The sequence below is a fragment of the Pristiophorus japonicus genome, chromosome 1, assembly GCF_044704955.1.
Source record: "Pristiophorus japonicus isolate sPriJap1 chromosome 1, sPriJap1.hap1, whole genome shotgun sequence".
Classification (NCBI taxonomy): Eukaryota; Metazoa; Chordata; class Chondrichthyes; family Pristiophoridae; genus Pristiophorus; species Pristiophorus japonicus.
The window spans coordinates 226238115-226252788 of NC_091977.1; the positions used below are offsets into that span (position 1 = coordinate 226238115).

The 14674-nt window shown below is 47.6% G+C and overlaps 1 protein-coding gene across 1 annotated transcript in view; it reads left to right on the top strand.

The window, feature by feature from the left end:
- Positions 1 to 417: 417 nt before the first annotated feature.
- The window catches only part of fxn (frataxin), a 34324-nt gene continuing 20067 nt past the window's right edge, over positions 418 to 14674 (top strand). Inside the window, exon 1 of the mRNA XM_070887223.1 lies at positions 418 to 604. Coding sequence (XP_070743324.1) covers positions 485 to 604 — 120 coding nt within the window. The 5' untranslated portion in view covers positions 418 to 484. The remainder of the gene's footprint in view (positions 605 to 14674) is intronic.

Genomic DNA, 14674 nt, shown 5'->3' on the forward strand with positions numbered 1-14674 from the left:
TAAGGGAATTAAGGGTTATGGGGAGCGGGCGAGTAAGTGGAGCTGAGTCCACGGCCAGATCAGCCATGATCTGGTTGAATGGCGGAGCAGGCTCGAGGGACTAGATGGCCTACTCCTATTCCTAATTCTTATGTTCTATGTTGTTATGTAAACCTCTCTCTCCTCCTTTAAGACGCTCTTTGACTGAGCTTTTGATCATCTGCCCTAATTTCTCCTTATGTGGCTCGGTGTCAAATGTGTGTCTTATAACACTCCTGTGTCGCCCCTTGGGATGTTTTACGACGTTAAAGGCGCTATATAAATACAAGTTGTTGTTGTAAGCAGCCTGGTGGAGGGTGGAGCTGCGTGTAACGTAAGCCACACCCCTTCGCCGTGCGCAGGTCCCGCCCTCTTTCAACGTGCGTGCATGCGCAGTCCTGCCGATCAAGCCGCGCACAGGTGCTGTGAGTCGACAGACGATGTGATCGCTGGTCTGCCAGTGACTATGGCGGGCTTTCTGAACCGGAGTCGGCTCTGTTTCTGCCGATTTACAAAGCATCCAAGAACAAGGGCCGTCACGGAAATCAAACACGCACGCTTCCTCTCACTCAGCACTTTATCAACGGTGAGTCAGTTGCCAGTCACGGTTGCCTCCGCTGATGTTTTGATACCTTGTGAGAGAAAGGGGCCGATCGCTGTCACGTGTCACTAACCGTTACGTATTTAAATTCCATCTCGCCCCCTCCTCCTCGCGCCAGATGGATCTCCGATCTCGCGCTCAACCGAACCTGTCAGGAGTAGGTTCTTCCCGATCCCCCGCCCTTTTCCCCGCGCTGCATTACGATTGGTCGTCCCTTTTCTCAGTGCCGCCTGATCCGAAGACAGCGCGTTTCCTGAGTGGTTGGTCAACACGTCGATCAATTCTAGTCCCGCCCTCTGCCCGAGCGCCACTGCTGCTGGTCTTCGTTTCCCCGGTGCCGCGTGATCCGATGACAGCGCGCCTTCTGAGTGGTTGACCGACACGTCCATCAATATCCGTCCCGCCTTCTCCCCGCTATTGGTCCTTCTTGACCCAGTGCCACGTGCTCCGATGACGGCGCGCCTTCTGAGTGGTTGAGCAACACGTCCATCAATATCCGTCCTTCCCTCTCCCCGCTATTATTGGTCCTTTGTTACTTATGCCACGTGATCCGATGACAGCGCCCCTCCGGAGTGGTTGGCGGAAGCATCCGTCAATCCTGGTCCTGCCCCGCGCTCAGATGACCAGGGCAGATTGATGAGTGCAAGATTTCCCTGTAGTTTCCAGAATTAGAAGATTAATCTCTGGGACTCGGCTGTGAGCACCACCGGGAAGAAGAATCATCGTGATATTAAAAAAATGTTTATTTTCATTTTCTTGAAACATAGAAAATAGGTGCAGGAGTAGGCCATTCGAGCCTTCAGTAAGATCATGACTGATCATTCCCTCAGTATCCCATTCCTGCTTTCTCTCCATACCCCTTGATCCCTTTAGCCGTAAGGGCCACATCTAACTCCCTCTTCAATATATCTAACGAACTGGCATCAACAACTCTGCGGTAGAGAATTCCACAGGTTAACAACTCTTTGAGTGAAGTTTCTCCTCATCTCAGTCCTTATCCTTAGACTGTGTCCCCTGGTTCTGGACTTCCCCAACATCAGGAACATTCTTCCTGCATTTAACCTGTCCAGTCCCGTCAGAATTTTATATGTTTCTATGAGATCCCCTCTCATCCTTCTAAACTCCTGTGAATACAGGCCCAGTTGATCCAGTCTCTCCTCATATGTCAGTCCTGCCATCCCGGGAATCAGTCTGGTGAATCTTTGTTGCACTCCCTCAATAGCAAACACGTCCTTCCTCAGATTAGGAGACCAAAACTGAACACAATATTCCAGGTGAGGCCTCACTAAGGCCCTATACAACTGCAGTAAGACCTCACTGCTCCCATACTCAAATCCCCTAGCTATGAAGGCCAACATACCATTTGCCTTCTTCACCGCCTGGTGTACCTGCATGCCAACTTGCAATGACTGATGTACCATGACACCCAGGTCTCATTGCACCTCCCCTTTTCCTAATCTGCCACCATTCAGATAATATTCTGCCTTTGTGTTTTTGCTGCCAAAGTGGATAACCTCACATTTATCCACATTATACTGCATCTGCCACACGTTTGCCCACTCACCTAACCTATCTAAGTCACCCTGCAGCCTCTTAGTGTCCTCCTCACAGCTCACACCGCCACCCAGTTTAGTGTCATCTGCAAACTTGGAGATATTACACTCAATTCCCTCGTCCAAATCATTAATGTATATTGTAAAGAGCCAGGGTCCCAGCACTGAGCCCTGCGGCACCCCACCAGTCACTGCCCACCACTCTGAAAAGCACCCGTTTATCCTGACTCCTTGCTTCCTGTCTGCCAACCAGTTTCCCATCCACGTCAGCACATTACCCCCAATACCATGTGCCCTAATTCTGCACACCAATCTCCCGTGTGGGACCCCTTCAAAAGTCCTTTGAAAGTCCAAATACACCACATCTACTGGTTCTCCCTTGTTCACTCAACCAGTTACATCCTCAAACATTCTAGAAGATTTTCAAGCAGGATTTCCCTTTCATAAATCCATGCTGACTTAGACCGATCCCATCACTGCTTTTCAAATGTGCTGCTATTTCATTTTTAATAATTGATTCCAACATTTTCCTCACCACTGATGTCAGGCAAACCGGTCTACAACCACCCATTCCCTCACTCCCTCCCCTCCCAAAAAGTGCGCCACATTAGCTACCCTCCAGTCCATAGGAACCAATCCAGGGTCAATAGACTGTTGGAAAATGATCACCAATGCATCCACCGCTTCTAGGGCTACTCCCTTAAGTACTCTGGGTTGTGGAGGAAATCATCAGCACCAGCAGTGTCGATTTAAGCAAAATAGTTGCAAAGGCTATCTGACAGTGGGGCATCTCCAGCGCAAGTGTCCACAGGTAAGCAAGCGAGATGCGACAAACCACGTGGAGGATGAGAGTCAGACTAGCGCGGATCCGGATATGCAATCCGAGATGCCAGAGGAGGAAGTGTATGGACTGTGCTCTTTCATAACCAAGACTAAACCAATTTTGATTGATGTGAAGTTTAACGGGATACCGGTATCAGTGGAACTGGACACAGAGGCGAGTCAATCAATCATGAACGAGAGGGCATTTAATAAGCTGTGGGATACCAAGACTGCGAGGCCCAGGCTGAGCCCTGTTAACGCAAAGCTGCGCGCGTACACCAAAGAACTGATGAAGGTGATTGGCAGTGCACAAATTAATGTATCGTATAACGGTGCAGTTCACGAGTTACCGCTGTGGATTGTTCCAGGCAATGGCCCAATGCTGCTCGGCAGGAGCTGGTTGTAGAAAATCAGATGCGACTGGAACAACATAAAGGCATTGTCGGAGGAGGAAGATACATGTGCCCAAGTATTGAGCAAGTTCCCCATACTGTTCGAACCGGGTATCGGTAACTTCACGGGAGCCAAGGTGCAGATCCACCCATCATAAAGCTCGGGCAGTGTCGTATATGATGAGGGAGAAGGTCGAAATTGAACTGGACAGACTCCAGTGTGAAGGGATCATATCACCGGTTGAATTTAATGAATGGGCCAGCCCATTGTTCCTGTGCTGAAAAGTGATGGCACAGTCGGAATCTGGAGACTAGAAGGGTTTTGAAACAGATCAGTACCCGTTACTGAAGGCTGATGACTTGTTTGCGACGCTAGCCGGAGGGAAGTCGTTCATAAAACTGGACTTGATGTCGGCCTATGTAACGCAGGAGTTGGTCGAGACGTCGAAGAGTCTTACGTGCATTAACAGGCACAAAGGACTGTTTATTTACCACAGGTGCCCGTTTGGAATTCGCTCGGCTGTAGCAATATTCCAGAGGAATATGGAAAGTCTACTGAAGTCCATTCCCAGAACCGTCGTGTTCCAAGATGACATCCTGATCACCAGTCGTGACTCCAAGGAACATCTGAACAACCTGGAAGAAGTTTTACTGTGTTTGGACAGTGTGGGACTCAGACTTAAACGCTCTAAGTGTGTCATCATGGCACCGGAGGTCGAATTCCTCGGGAGGAAAATCGTCGCTGATGGCATCAAACCTACTGACGTGATGAATGCACCCAAGCCATAGAACGTGACGGAGCTGCGTTCGTTCCTGGATCTACTCAACAACTTTGGTAACTTTCTACCTAAATTGAGCACATTACTTGAACCACTGCACATGCTTTTGAGAAACGGCAACAACTGGGTGTGGGGCACATTGCAAGACACCCAGTCACCAAGCCACCAATCTGCTTTGCTCAAACAAGCTGCTGGTACATTATGACACATGTAAATGTTTAGCCTTGGCCTGAAGAATTGTCCTACGGAATTGGTTGCGTGTTACAAACCAATGAGTCGGGGAAACATCAACCTGTCGCGTATGCATCCAAAAGTTTGTCTAAAGCAGAAAGAGCCTACAGTATGGTAGAAAAAGAAGCTTAAGTGTGTGTGTACGGTGTTGAAAAGATGCATCAATACCTGTTCAGTCTGAGGTTCGAATTAGAGACCGATCACAAGCCGCTCATTTCGTTGTTTTCCGAGAGCGAAGGTATCAATACCAACGCTTCATCCCGCATCCAAAGGTGGGTGCTGACATTATCTGCCTATGATTATGTCATTTGCCACAGACCTGGCACAGAAAATTGTGCTGATGCTTTGAGCCGTTGCCCACACCGGAGGTGGAAATGCCACAACCGGCAGATTTAATGTTAATCATGGATGCTTTTGAGAATGAAGGCACCCCTGTCACGGCTCAACAAGTGAAGACCTGGACCAGCCAGGACCCGATATTATCGGTGGTAAAGGGTTGCATCCTCAAAGGGGATTGGTCTGCCATATCTAAGCAAATATGTGAGGAGGCCAAACCGTACATTCGTCGCAAGCACGTACTGTCTATTCAAGCAGATTGCATATTGTGAGGCAATCATGTTGTAATGCCCAAGAAAGGGAGAGAGAAGTTTGTGCGTGAGTTACACACCACACATCCTGGTATAGTGATGATGAAGGTCATTGGCAGGTCCCACATATGGTGGCCAGGAATTGATTCTGAACTGGAAGCATGCGTGCATCAGTGCAACACCTGCATGCAGCTCAGCAAAGCACCAGCGGAATCACCGCTGAGTCTGTGGTCATGGCCATCCAAATCTTGGTCCAGGATCCATGTCGATTTTGCAGGTCCCTTCCTGGGCAAGATGTTTTTAGTGATGGTGGATGCTTATTTGAAGTGGATAGAATGCATAATCATGTCATCCAGTATGTTCACGGCAACCATAGAGAATCTCAGTGTCATTGAAACACATTTGTTGATCAGCTCTACATAAGAACATAAGAAATAGGAGCAGGAGTATGCCATTTGGCCCCTCGAGCCTGCTCCGCCAGTTAATAAGATCATGAATGATCTGATCATGGATTCAGCTCCACTTCCCTGCATATATATTGCTTTAAATATATTGGAGATGGAGTTGGGCGGGGGAGAGGGAGGCTGTTTGATTGACAGTCAAGAATCACCCAATTGGCTACTTAAGGGTCTGTCGGCGTGTGGGTGGATATGTCGGGTGACCAATGGCGAGAGAGGGCGGATGGGTAGGGCAGTTGGAGGTGAGAGGTCAAGTCATGATACCTCCAGGAATACATTGAACTGGAGTTGGGAACCTGAAGTGAGAGTCAAAGTACTGGTGATGCTGTCATGGTGAAATTTGTTCTAGGGGGTGGGTGGGGTTTATATGTACAACATACATTACAAGCCCATTGAAACGAATGGAATGCATGGTAAAAGCAAAGCAAAGTCCCGGCATAGGCACAATGAGAGCCGAATGTGCTGTATAATGCTTTTTTTAAAGTTGGGATTTACAGGCCATTCGGTGCAAATAGTCTATGCCTGTGTTCATAAAAGAGACAAAGAATTGTATGTAGCACCAATATTGCACGTCCCAACGCACTTTACAGCCAATAAAGTACTTTTGAAGTGTAGTCACTTTTGTAACGTAGGAAACGCAGCAGCCAATTTGCACACAGCAAGATCCCACAAACAGCAATGCGATAATGACCAGATAATCTGTTTTGATGATGTTGGTTTAGGGATAAATATTGGCCCAGGACACCAGGGAGAACTCTGCTGCTCTTTTTCAAAATATTGCCCTGGGATCTTTTATGTTGACCTGAGAGGACAGACTTGATATTTAACGTCTCATCTTAAAGACAGCACCTCCCAACAGTGCAGCAGTCCCTCAGTACTGCATTGGAGTGTCAGTCTGGATTATGTGCTCAAGCCTCTGGAGTAGAACTTGAACCCATAACTTTCTGACTCAGAAGTGAGACTGCCACCAACTGAGCCATGGCTGGCACCAATGCGCCATACAAGATACTTCCCAATGGAATTACCTCTTCCAAACGTCCAGAGACTTCAACATATAATCGAGGCTGATACCCCCAGTTCAGTACTGAGGGAATGCTGCACTATCAGGTGCCATCTTTCGGATGAGACGTTAAATCGTGGCCACGGTTGCTCTCTCAGGTTGATGTAAAAGATCCCATGGCCACTATTTTGAAGGAGTGGGGGCGTGCATCCTGGTGACCTGACAAATATTTTATTCCTCAACCAGCATCACTAAAACAGATTATCTGGTCATTTATTTAATTGCTGTTTGTGGGAGCTTGCTGTACAGAAATTGGCTGCCTATATTACAACAGTGACTACACTTCAAAAGTGCTGGTTGTTGGTTGTAAAGTGCTTTGGGATATCCAGAGGTTGTGAAATGGGCTCATAGATGCAAGTCTTTCTGCCCCTGTATCCCTCTGTTCCTTCTTCATGTTTGCATCCAATTTCCCCTTAAATACATCAGTGCTATCTGCCTCAGCCACACCAGCGAGTTACACATTCTCACCACTCTCTGTTTTCAGAAATTCCTCCTAAGTTCTTTATTTGATCTGTTAGTAACTGTCTTACATTTATGCCCCCTTGCTCTGGACTCGCCCATCAGTGCAAATAGTCTTTCTGCATCTACCCGATGGAACCTCTTCATAACTTTAAAGATCTCCAGAGAAAAGAGCTTCAGCATGCTCAATCTTTGGAATTCTCTACCCCAGGTGCCATGTGTATTTCTAAATATCTGCACCTTTACACTCATTTAGCCTCTTACCTGCCAAGGAATAAGTGGCCTTTCATAAGGGATTTAGCAGAAGGTAGGTAGGTCCCCAGGGCCGGATGAAATGCATCCCAGTCTGTTGAGCAAAGTAAAAGAGGAAATAGCAGAGGCCTTGACCATCATTTTCCAGTCCTCTCTGGATCTGGGCATGGTGCCGGAGGATTGGAGGACTGCTAATGTAGTACCCTTGTTTAAGAATGGAGAAGGGGATAGGCCGAGTAATTACAGGCCTGTCAGCCTAACCTCCAGTGTTGGGAAAATGATTGGAAAAAATTCTGAAAGACAGGATAAATCTGCATTTGGAAAGGCAAGGATTAATTAGGGACAGTCAGCACGGATTTGTTAAGGGAAGATCGTGTTTGACTAACCTGATTGACATTCTTGGTTACCTCCTCAAAAAATTCAATGAGGGTAGTGCACACGATGTAGTGTGTATGGACTTTAGCAAAGCTTTTGATAAGGTCCCACATGGTGGACTAGTCATGAAGGTTAAAGCCCATAGGATCCAGGGCAAAGTGGCAAGTTGGATCCAAAATTGGCTTTGAGGTAGAAAGCAAAGGGTAATGATTGATGGATGTTTTTGTGACTGGAAGGATGTTTCCAGTGGGGTTCCGCAGGGCTCAGTACTAGGTTTTTGTGGTATATATCAACGATGTAGATTTGAATATTGGGAGTATGATTAAGAAGTTTGCAGACGACACTAAAATTGGCTGTATGGTTGATAATGAAGAGGAAAGTCATGGGCTGCAGGGGGATATCAATCTACTGGTCAGGTGGGCAGAGCAACGGCAAATGGAATTTAATTCGGAGAAGTGTGAGGTGATGCACTTTGGGAAGGCTAATAAGGAAAGGGTATACACATTAAGTGGTAGACCACTTAATAGTGTAGATGAACAAAGGGACCTTGGAGTGCTTGTCCACAGATCCCTGAAAGTAGCAGGCCAGGTGGATAAGGTGGTTAAGAAGACATACAGAATGCTTGCCTTTATTGGCCGAGGCATAGAAACATAGAAACATAGAAAATAGGTGCAGGAGTAGGCCATTCGGCCCTTCTAGCCTGCACCGCCATTCAATGAGTTCATGGCTGAACATTCAACTTCAGTACCCCATTCCTGCTTTCTCGCCATACCCCTTGATCCCCCTAGTAGTAAGGACCTCATCTAACTCCTTTTTGAATATATTTAGTGAATTGGCCTCAACAACTTTCTGTGGTAGAGAATTCCACAGGTTCACCACTCTCTGGGTGAAGAAGTTCCTCCGCATCTCGGTCCTAAATGGCTTACCCCTTATCCTTAGACTGTGACCTCTGGTTCTGGACTTCGCCAACATTGGGAACATTCTTCCTGCATCTAACCTGTCTAACCCCGTCAGAATTTTAAATGTTTCTATGAGGTCCCCTCTCATTCTTCTGAACTCCAGTGAATACAAGCCCAGTTGATCCAGTCTTTCTTGATAGGTCAGTCCCGCCATCCTGGGAATCAGTCTGGTGAACCTTCGCTGCACTCCCTCAATAGCAAGAATGTCCTTCCTCAGGTTAGGAGACCAAAACTGTACACAATACTCCAGGTGTGGCCTCACCAATGCCCTGTACAACTGCAGCAACACCTCCCTGCCCCTGTACTCAAATCCCCTTGCTATGAAGGCCAACATGCCATTTGCTTTCTTAACCACCTGCATGCCAACCTTCAATGACTGATGTACCATGACACCCAGGTCTCTTTGCATCTCCCCTTTTCCTAATCTGTCACCATTCAGATAATAGTCTGTCTCTCTGTTTTTACCACCAAAGTGGATAACCTCACATTTATCCACATTATACTTCATCTGCCATGCATTTGCCCACTCACCTAACCTATCCAAGTCGCTCTGCAGCCTCACAGCATCCTCCTCGCAGCTCACACTGCCACCCAACTTAGTGTCATCCGCAAATTTGGGGATACTACATTTAATCCCCTCATCTAAATCATTAATGTACAGTGTAAACAGCTGGGGCCCCAGCACAGAACCTTGCGGTACCCCACTAGTCACTGCCTGCCATTCTGAAAAGTACCCATTTACTCCTACTCTTTGCTTCCTGTCTGACAACCAGTTCTCAATCCATGTCAGTACACTACCCCCAATCCCATGTGCTCTAACTTTGCACATCAATCTCTTGTGTGGGACCTTGTCGAACGCCTTCTGAAAGTCCAAATATACCACATCAACTGGTTCTCCCTTATCCACTCTACTGGAAACATCCTCAAAAAATTCCAGAAGATTTGTCAAGCATGATTTCCCTTTCACAAATCCATGCTGACTTGGACCTATCATGTCACCTCTTTCCAAATGCACTGCTATGACATCCTTAATAATTGATTCCATCATTTTACCCACTACTGAGGTCAGGCTGACCGGTCTATAATTCCCTGTTTTCTCTCTCCCTCCTTTTTTAAAAAGTGGGGTTACATTGGCTACCCTCCATTCCATAGGAACTGATCCAGAGTCAATGGAATGTTGGAAAATGACTGTCAACGCATCCACTATTTCCAAGGCCACCTCCTTAAGTACTCTGGGATGCAGTCCATCAGGCCCTGGGGATTTATCGGCCTTCAATCCCATCAATTTCCCCAACACAATTTCCCGGCTAATAAGGATTTCCCTCAGTTCCTCCTCCTTACTAGACCCCCCGACCCCTTTTATAACCGGAAGGTTGTTCGTGTCCTCCTTCGTGAATACCGAACCAAAGTACTTGTTCAATTGGTCCGCCATTTCTTTGTTCCCCGTTATGACTTCCCCTGATTCTGACTGCAGGGGACCTACGTTTGTCTTTACTAACCTTTTTCTCTTTACATATCTATAGAAACTTTTGCAATCCGTCTTAATGTTCCCTGCAAGCTTCTTCTCATACTCCATTTTCCCTGCCCTAATCAAACCCTTTGTCCTCCTCTGCTGAGTTCTAAATTTCTCCCAGTCCCCAGGTTCGCTGCTATTTCTGGCCAATTTGTATGCCACTTCCTTGGCTTTAATACTATCCCTGATTTCCCTTGATAGCCACGGTTGAGCCACCTTCCCTTTTTTATTTTTATGCCAGACAGGAATGTACAATTGTTGTAGTTCATCCATGCGGTCTCTAAATGTCTGCCATTGCACATCCACAGTCAACCCCTTAAGTATCATTCGCCAATCCATCCCAGCCAATTCACGCCTCATACCTTCAAAGTTAGCCTTCTTTAAGTTCTGGACCATGGTCTCTGAATTAACTGTTTCATTCTCCATCCCAATGCAGAATTCCACCATATTATGGTCACTCTTCCCCAAGGGGCCTCGCACAACGAGATTGCTAATTAATCCTCTCTCATTACATAACACCCAGTCTAAGATGGCCTCCCCCCTGGTTGGTTCCTCGACATATTGGTCTAAAAAACCATCCCTTATGCACTCCAGAAAATCCTCCTCCACCGTATTGCTTCCAGTTTGGTTAGCCCAATCTATGTGCATATTAAAGTCACCCATTATAACTGCCGCACCCCTAATTTCCTGTTTGATGCCCTCCCCAACATCACTACTACTGTTTGGAGGTCTGTACACAACTCCCACTAACGTTTTTTGCCCTTTGGTGTTCTGCAGCTCTACCCATATAGATTCCACATCATCCAAGCTAATGTCCTTCCTAACTATTGCCTTAATCTCCTCCTTAACCAGCAATGCTACCCCACCTCCTTTTCCTTTTATTCTATCCTTCCTGAATGTTGAATACCCCTGGATGTTGAGTTCCCAGCCCTGATCATCCTGGAGCCACGTCTCCGTAATCCCAATCACATCATATTTGTTAACATCTATTTGCACAGTTAATTTGCACATAGAATTTAAGAGCAGGGAGGTTATGCTTAAATTGTATAATACTTTGGTTAGGCCACAGCTGGAGTACTGCATGCAGTTCTGGTCGCCATATTATAGCAAGGACGTGATTGCACTAGAGAGAGTGCAGAGGAGATTTACTAGGATGCTGCCTGGAATAGAGGATCTTAGTTATGAGGACAGATTGGATAGGCTGGGTTTGTTCTCATTGGAACAGAGGAGGTTGAGAGGAGACCTCATTGAGGTGTACAAAATATTGAAGGGCCTGGACATAATAGATAGTAAAGGCCTATTTCCATTGGTGGATGCCATGTATCTTACATTATTATATATAACTGTATCCTAACATGCTATACATGACTTTAATAAGATATGACCTGTAACCACCAGCATACCTTACCAGCAGGGGTGCACTTGCAAGAGAGAGGTATATAAGCAGAGGTCTAAGGCAAGTGCAGCATGCCAGCGCTGTGAAGTAAAGGTGCAGGTCCAGAGTGACCTTGACTTCACTACATGCCTCATGTGAATCTGTACTGAGGGGACAGGACCTTACAGTGGCGACAAGTTATGGGATTACAGAATCCACAGAATGGTGAACAACGGATCAGATGAAAAGTACAATGCGGGAGACAATTGGGAGGACTTTATAGAAAGGCTCCGGCAAAGCTTTGTAACCAAAGACTGGTTAGGCGACGAGAAGGCAGACAAGAGAAGAGCCCATCTCTTGACCAGCTGTGGCTCGAAAACATACGCTTTAATGAAGGATCTGTTGGCACCCGAGAAACCAGCAAGCAAGTCGTTTGAAGAATTGAGCACACTGGTAAGAGACCACCTGAAGCCAGCGAGCAGCCTACACATGGCCAGACACAGGTTCTACAACTACAGACGCTGTGTGGGCCAGAGCATACCCGACTTCGTGGCGGAACTTCGGAGGTTGGCTAGTTGTGAGTTCTCCGATGAACTGAGGAGAGATATGCTGAGAGACTTTTTCATTGAAGGAATAGGCCACGTAGGCATATTCCGAAAGCTCATAGAGACCAAGAACCTGACCTTTGAGGCAGCAGCACTGGTTGCACAAACATTCTTGGTAGGGGAAGAAGAAACGAGGTTGATTTACAATGCAGGTACGACAACTAACGAAATATCAGAACAAGAAGTTCACAGCACTAAACAAGCTGCGACCCTCACACACAGACAAAACCGGCAGAACAGGCTTTCGACAGCAGGCAGAAGCCATCAAGGGCCACAGGAATGGCCGTTCACACCTCATCAACCCACAATGCGAGCAATCAACTACAAACTGAGAGAAGCTCAAGAGAGATCAGCCAGGCGCAGCTCATTCTTTGGGAACACTTTGAACAATGGAACAGGTCTGTGCTGGAGGTGTGGGGGTGGGCACTCGTCAAGGGGATGTCGATTTCAGCAGGCTGTTTGCAGAAATTGTGAAAATACAGGGTATTTGGCCCACGTGCAAAGAAACGGCAGCTCGGTTGGTATACGAATCGGATGGGTCGGAAAGCGGACCAGAAGATGGTGGGGACAGTATCCGGGACACCGATGTACAGCGGGTCAACACGATCAATGGCCGCTGCTCCTACAATAGGTCGCCTCCTATAATGATGAGGGTCCTACTCAACGGGATATCTGTCAACATGGAGCTGGATACGGGAGCGAGTCAATCTCTCATGGGCGCTCAACAATTTGAACAACTGTGGCCACATAAAAGAGACAGACCAAAACTCACAAGGGTCGACACCAAACTAAGGACCTATACCAAAGAAATCGCACCAGTCCTCGGCAGCGCCATGCTCTCTGTCACACACAAAGGGACAGTGAACCGACTTCCCCTGTGGATTGTTCCCGGAGACCCCCCAGCACTGCTGGGGATTAGCTGTCTGGCAAAACTAAACTGGAAATGGGATGGTGTCAGAGGAACGGACCTCCTGCTCAACAGTTATAAAGCGATTTGAACATCTCTTTCAGCCAGGTGTGGGCACTTTCAAAGGGGCCAAAGTCAAAATCTACATCACACAGGATGCTAGGCCGGAGCTGTACCCTATGTGATGAGGGAAAAGATTGAACACGAACTAGACAGGCTTCTGTGGGAAGGCATTATATCACCTGTGGAATTTAGCGACTGGGCAAGTCCCATCGTCCCAGTCATGAAGCCTGATGGATCCGTACGAATCTGTGGGGACTACAAATCTACCATAAACAGAGTCTCCCTACAGGACCAGTACCCGCTGCCCAGAGCGGAGGACTTATTTGCCACATTGGCTGGAGGTAAACTGTTCTCAAAATTAGGCCTCACATCTGCTTATATGACGCAAGAATTGACCGAGGAATCCAAGCTACTCACCACCATCAACACACATCGAGGCCTTTTCATGTACAATCGATGCCCATTCGGCATCAGGTCGGCAGCTGCCATATTCCAGCGCAACATGGAGAATCTGCTCAAGTCCATCCCGGGGACGGTTGTATTTCAAGACGACATACTTATCATGGGCAGGGACACCGACTCCCATCTCCGTAATTTGGAGGAAGTACTAAAGCTGTTGGATCGGGTAGGCCTACGAGTCAAGAAATCCAAGTGCCTGTTTCTCGCACCCGAGGTTGAATTTTTGGGCAGAAGGATTGCCGCTGATGGAATCTGCCCAACAGAGTCCAAAACAGAAGCAATTCGCCTGGCACCCAGGCCCGGGAATGTCTCAGAACTGCGCGCCTTTCTCGGACTACTCAATTACTTTGGGAACTTTATGCAGAACTTAAGCACGCTGCTGGAGCCTCTCCACGTGCTACTCAGGAAGGGGTGCGATTGGTTTTGGGGGGACGCCCAGGAACGCGCCTTCAATAAGGCACGCAATCTTCTGTGTTCCAACAGTGTTTTGACTTTCTTTGATCCAGGTAAAAAGCTAGTTCTCACATGCGATGCGTCAGCATATGGGGTCGGGTACGTTTTGCAACATGTCAATACTGCGGGCAAATTACAACCCATAGCTTATACCTCCAGGTCACTTTCACGGGCGGAACGCGGGTACGGAATGGTAGAGAAGGAGGCGCTCGCGTGCGTGTATGGTGTCAAAAAGATGCACCAATACCTTTTCGGGGCCAAGTTCATGTTAGAAACCGACCACAAGCCCCTCACGTCCCTCCTATCCAAGAGCAAGGCAATAAACGCCAATGCCTCGGCGCGAATTCAACGGTGGGCACTCATGCTGGCGTCCTACGACTATACCATAAGGCACAGACAACTGTGCCGACGTGCTCAGCAGGCTACCCCTGGCGACCACGGAAGGGTCTGACGAACAGGATTGTGAGATAGTCATCGCAATCAATGCCTTTGAGTCCACAGGTTCGCCCATGACGGCTCACCAAATCAGAGCCTGGATGGCCAGCGACCCCACGTTATCCTTGGTAAAAAGATATGTCCTAACCGGTGATTGGGCAGAGGCTCGCGATGCCTGCCCCGAGGAATTAAAACCCTTTTACAGGCGCATGCATGAGCTATCACTACAAGCAGACTGCCTGATGTGGGGCAGCCGAGTAGTCATGCCTCAGCGAGGCAGAGAGGCATTTGTCCGGGAGTTCCATTCCGAGCACCCGG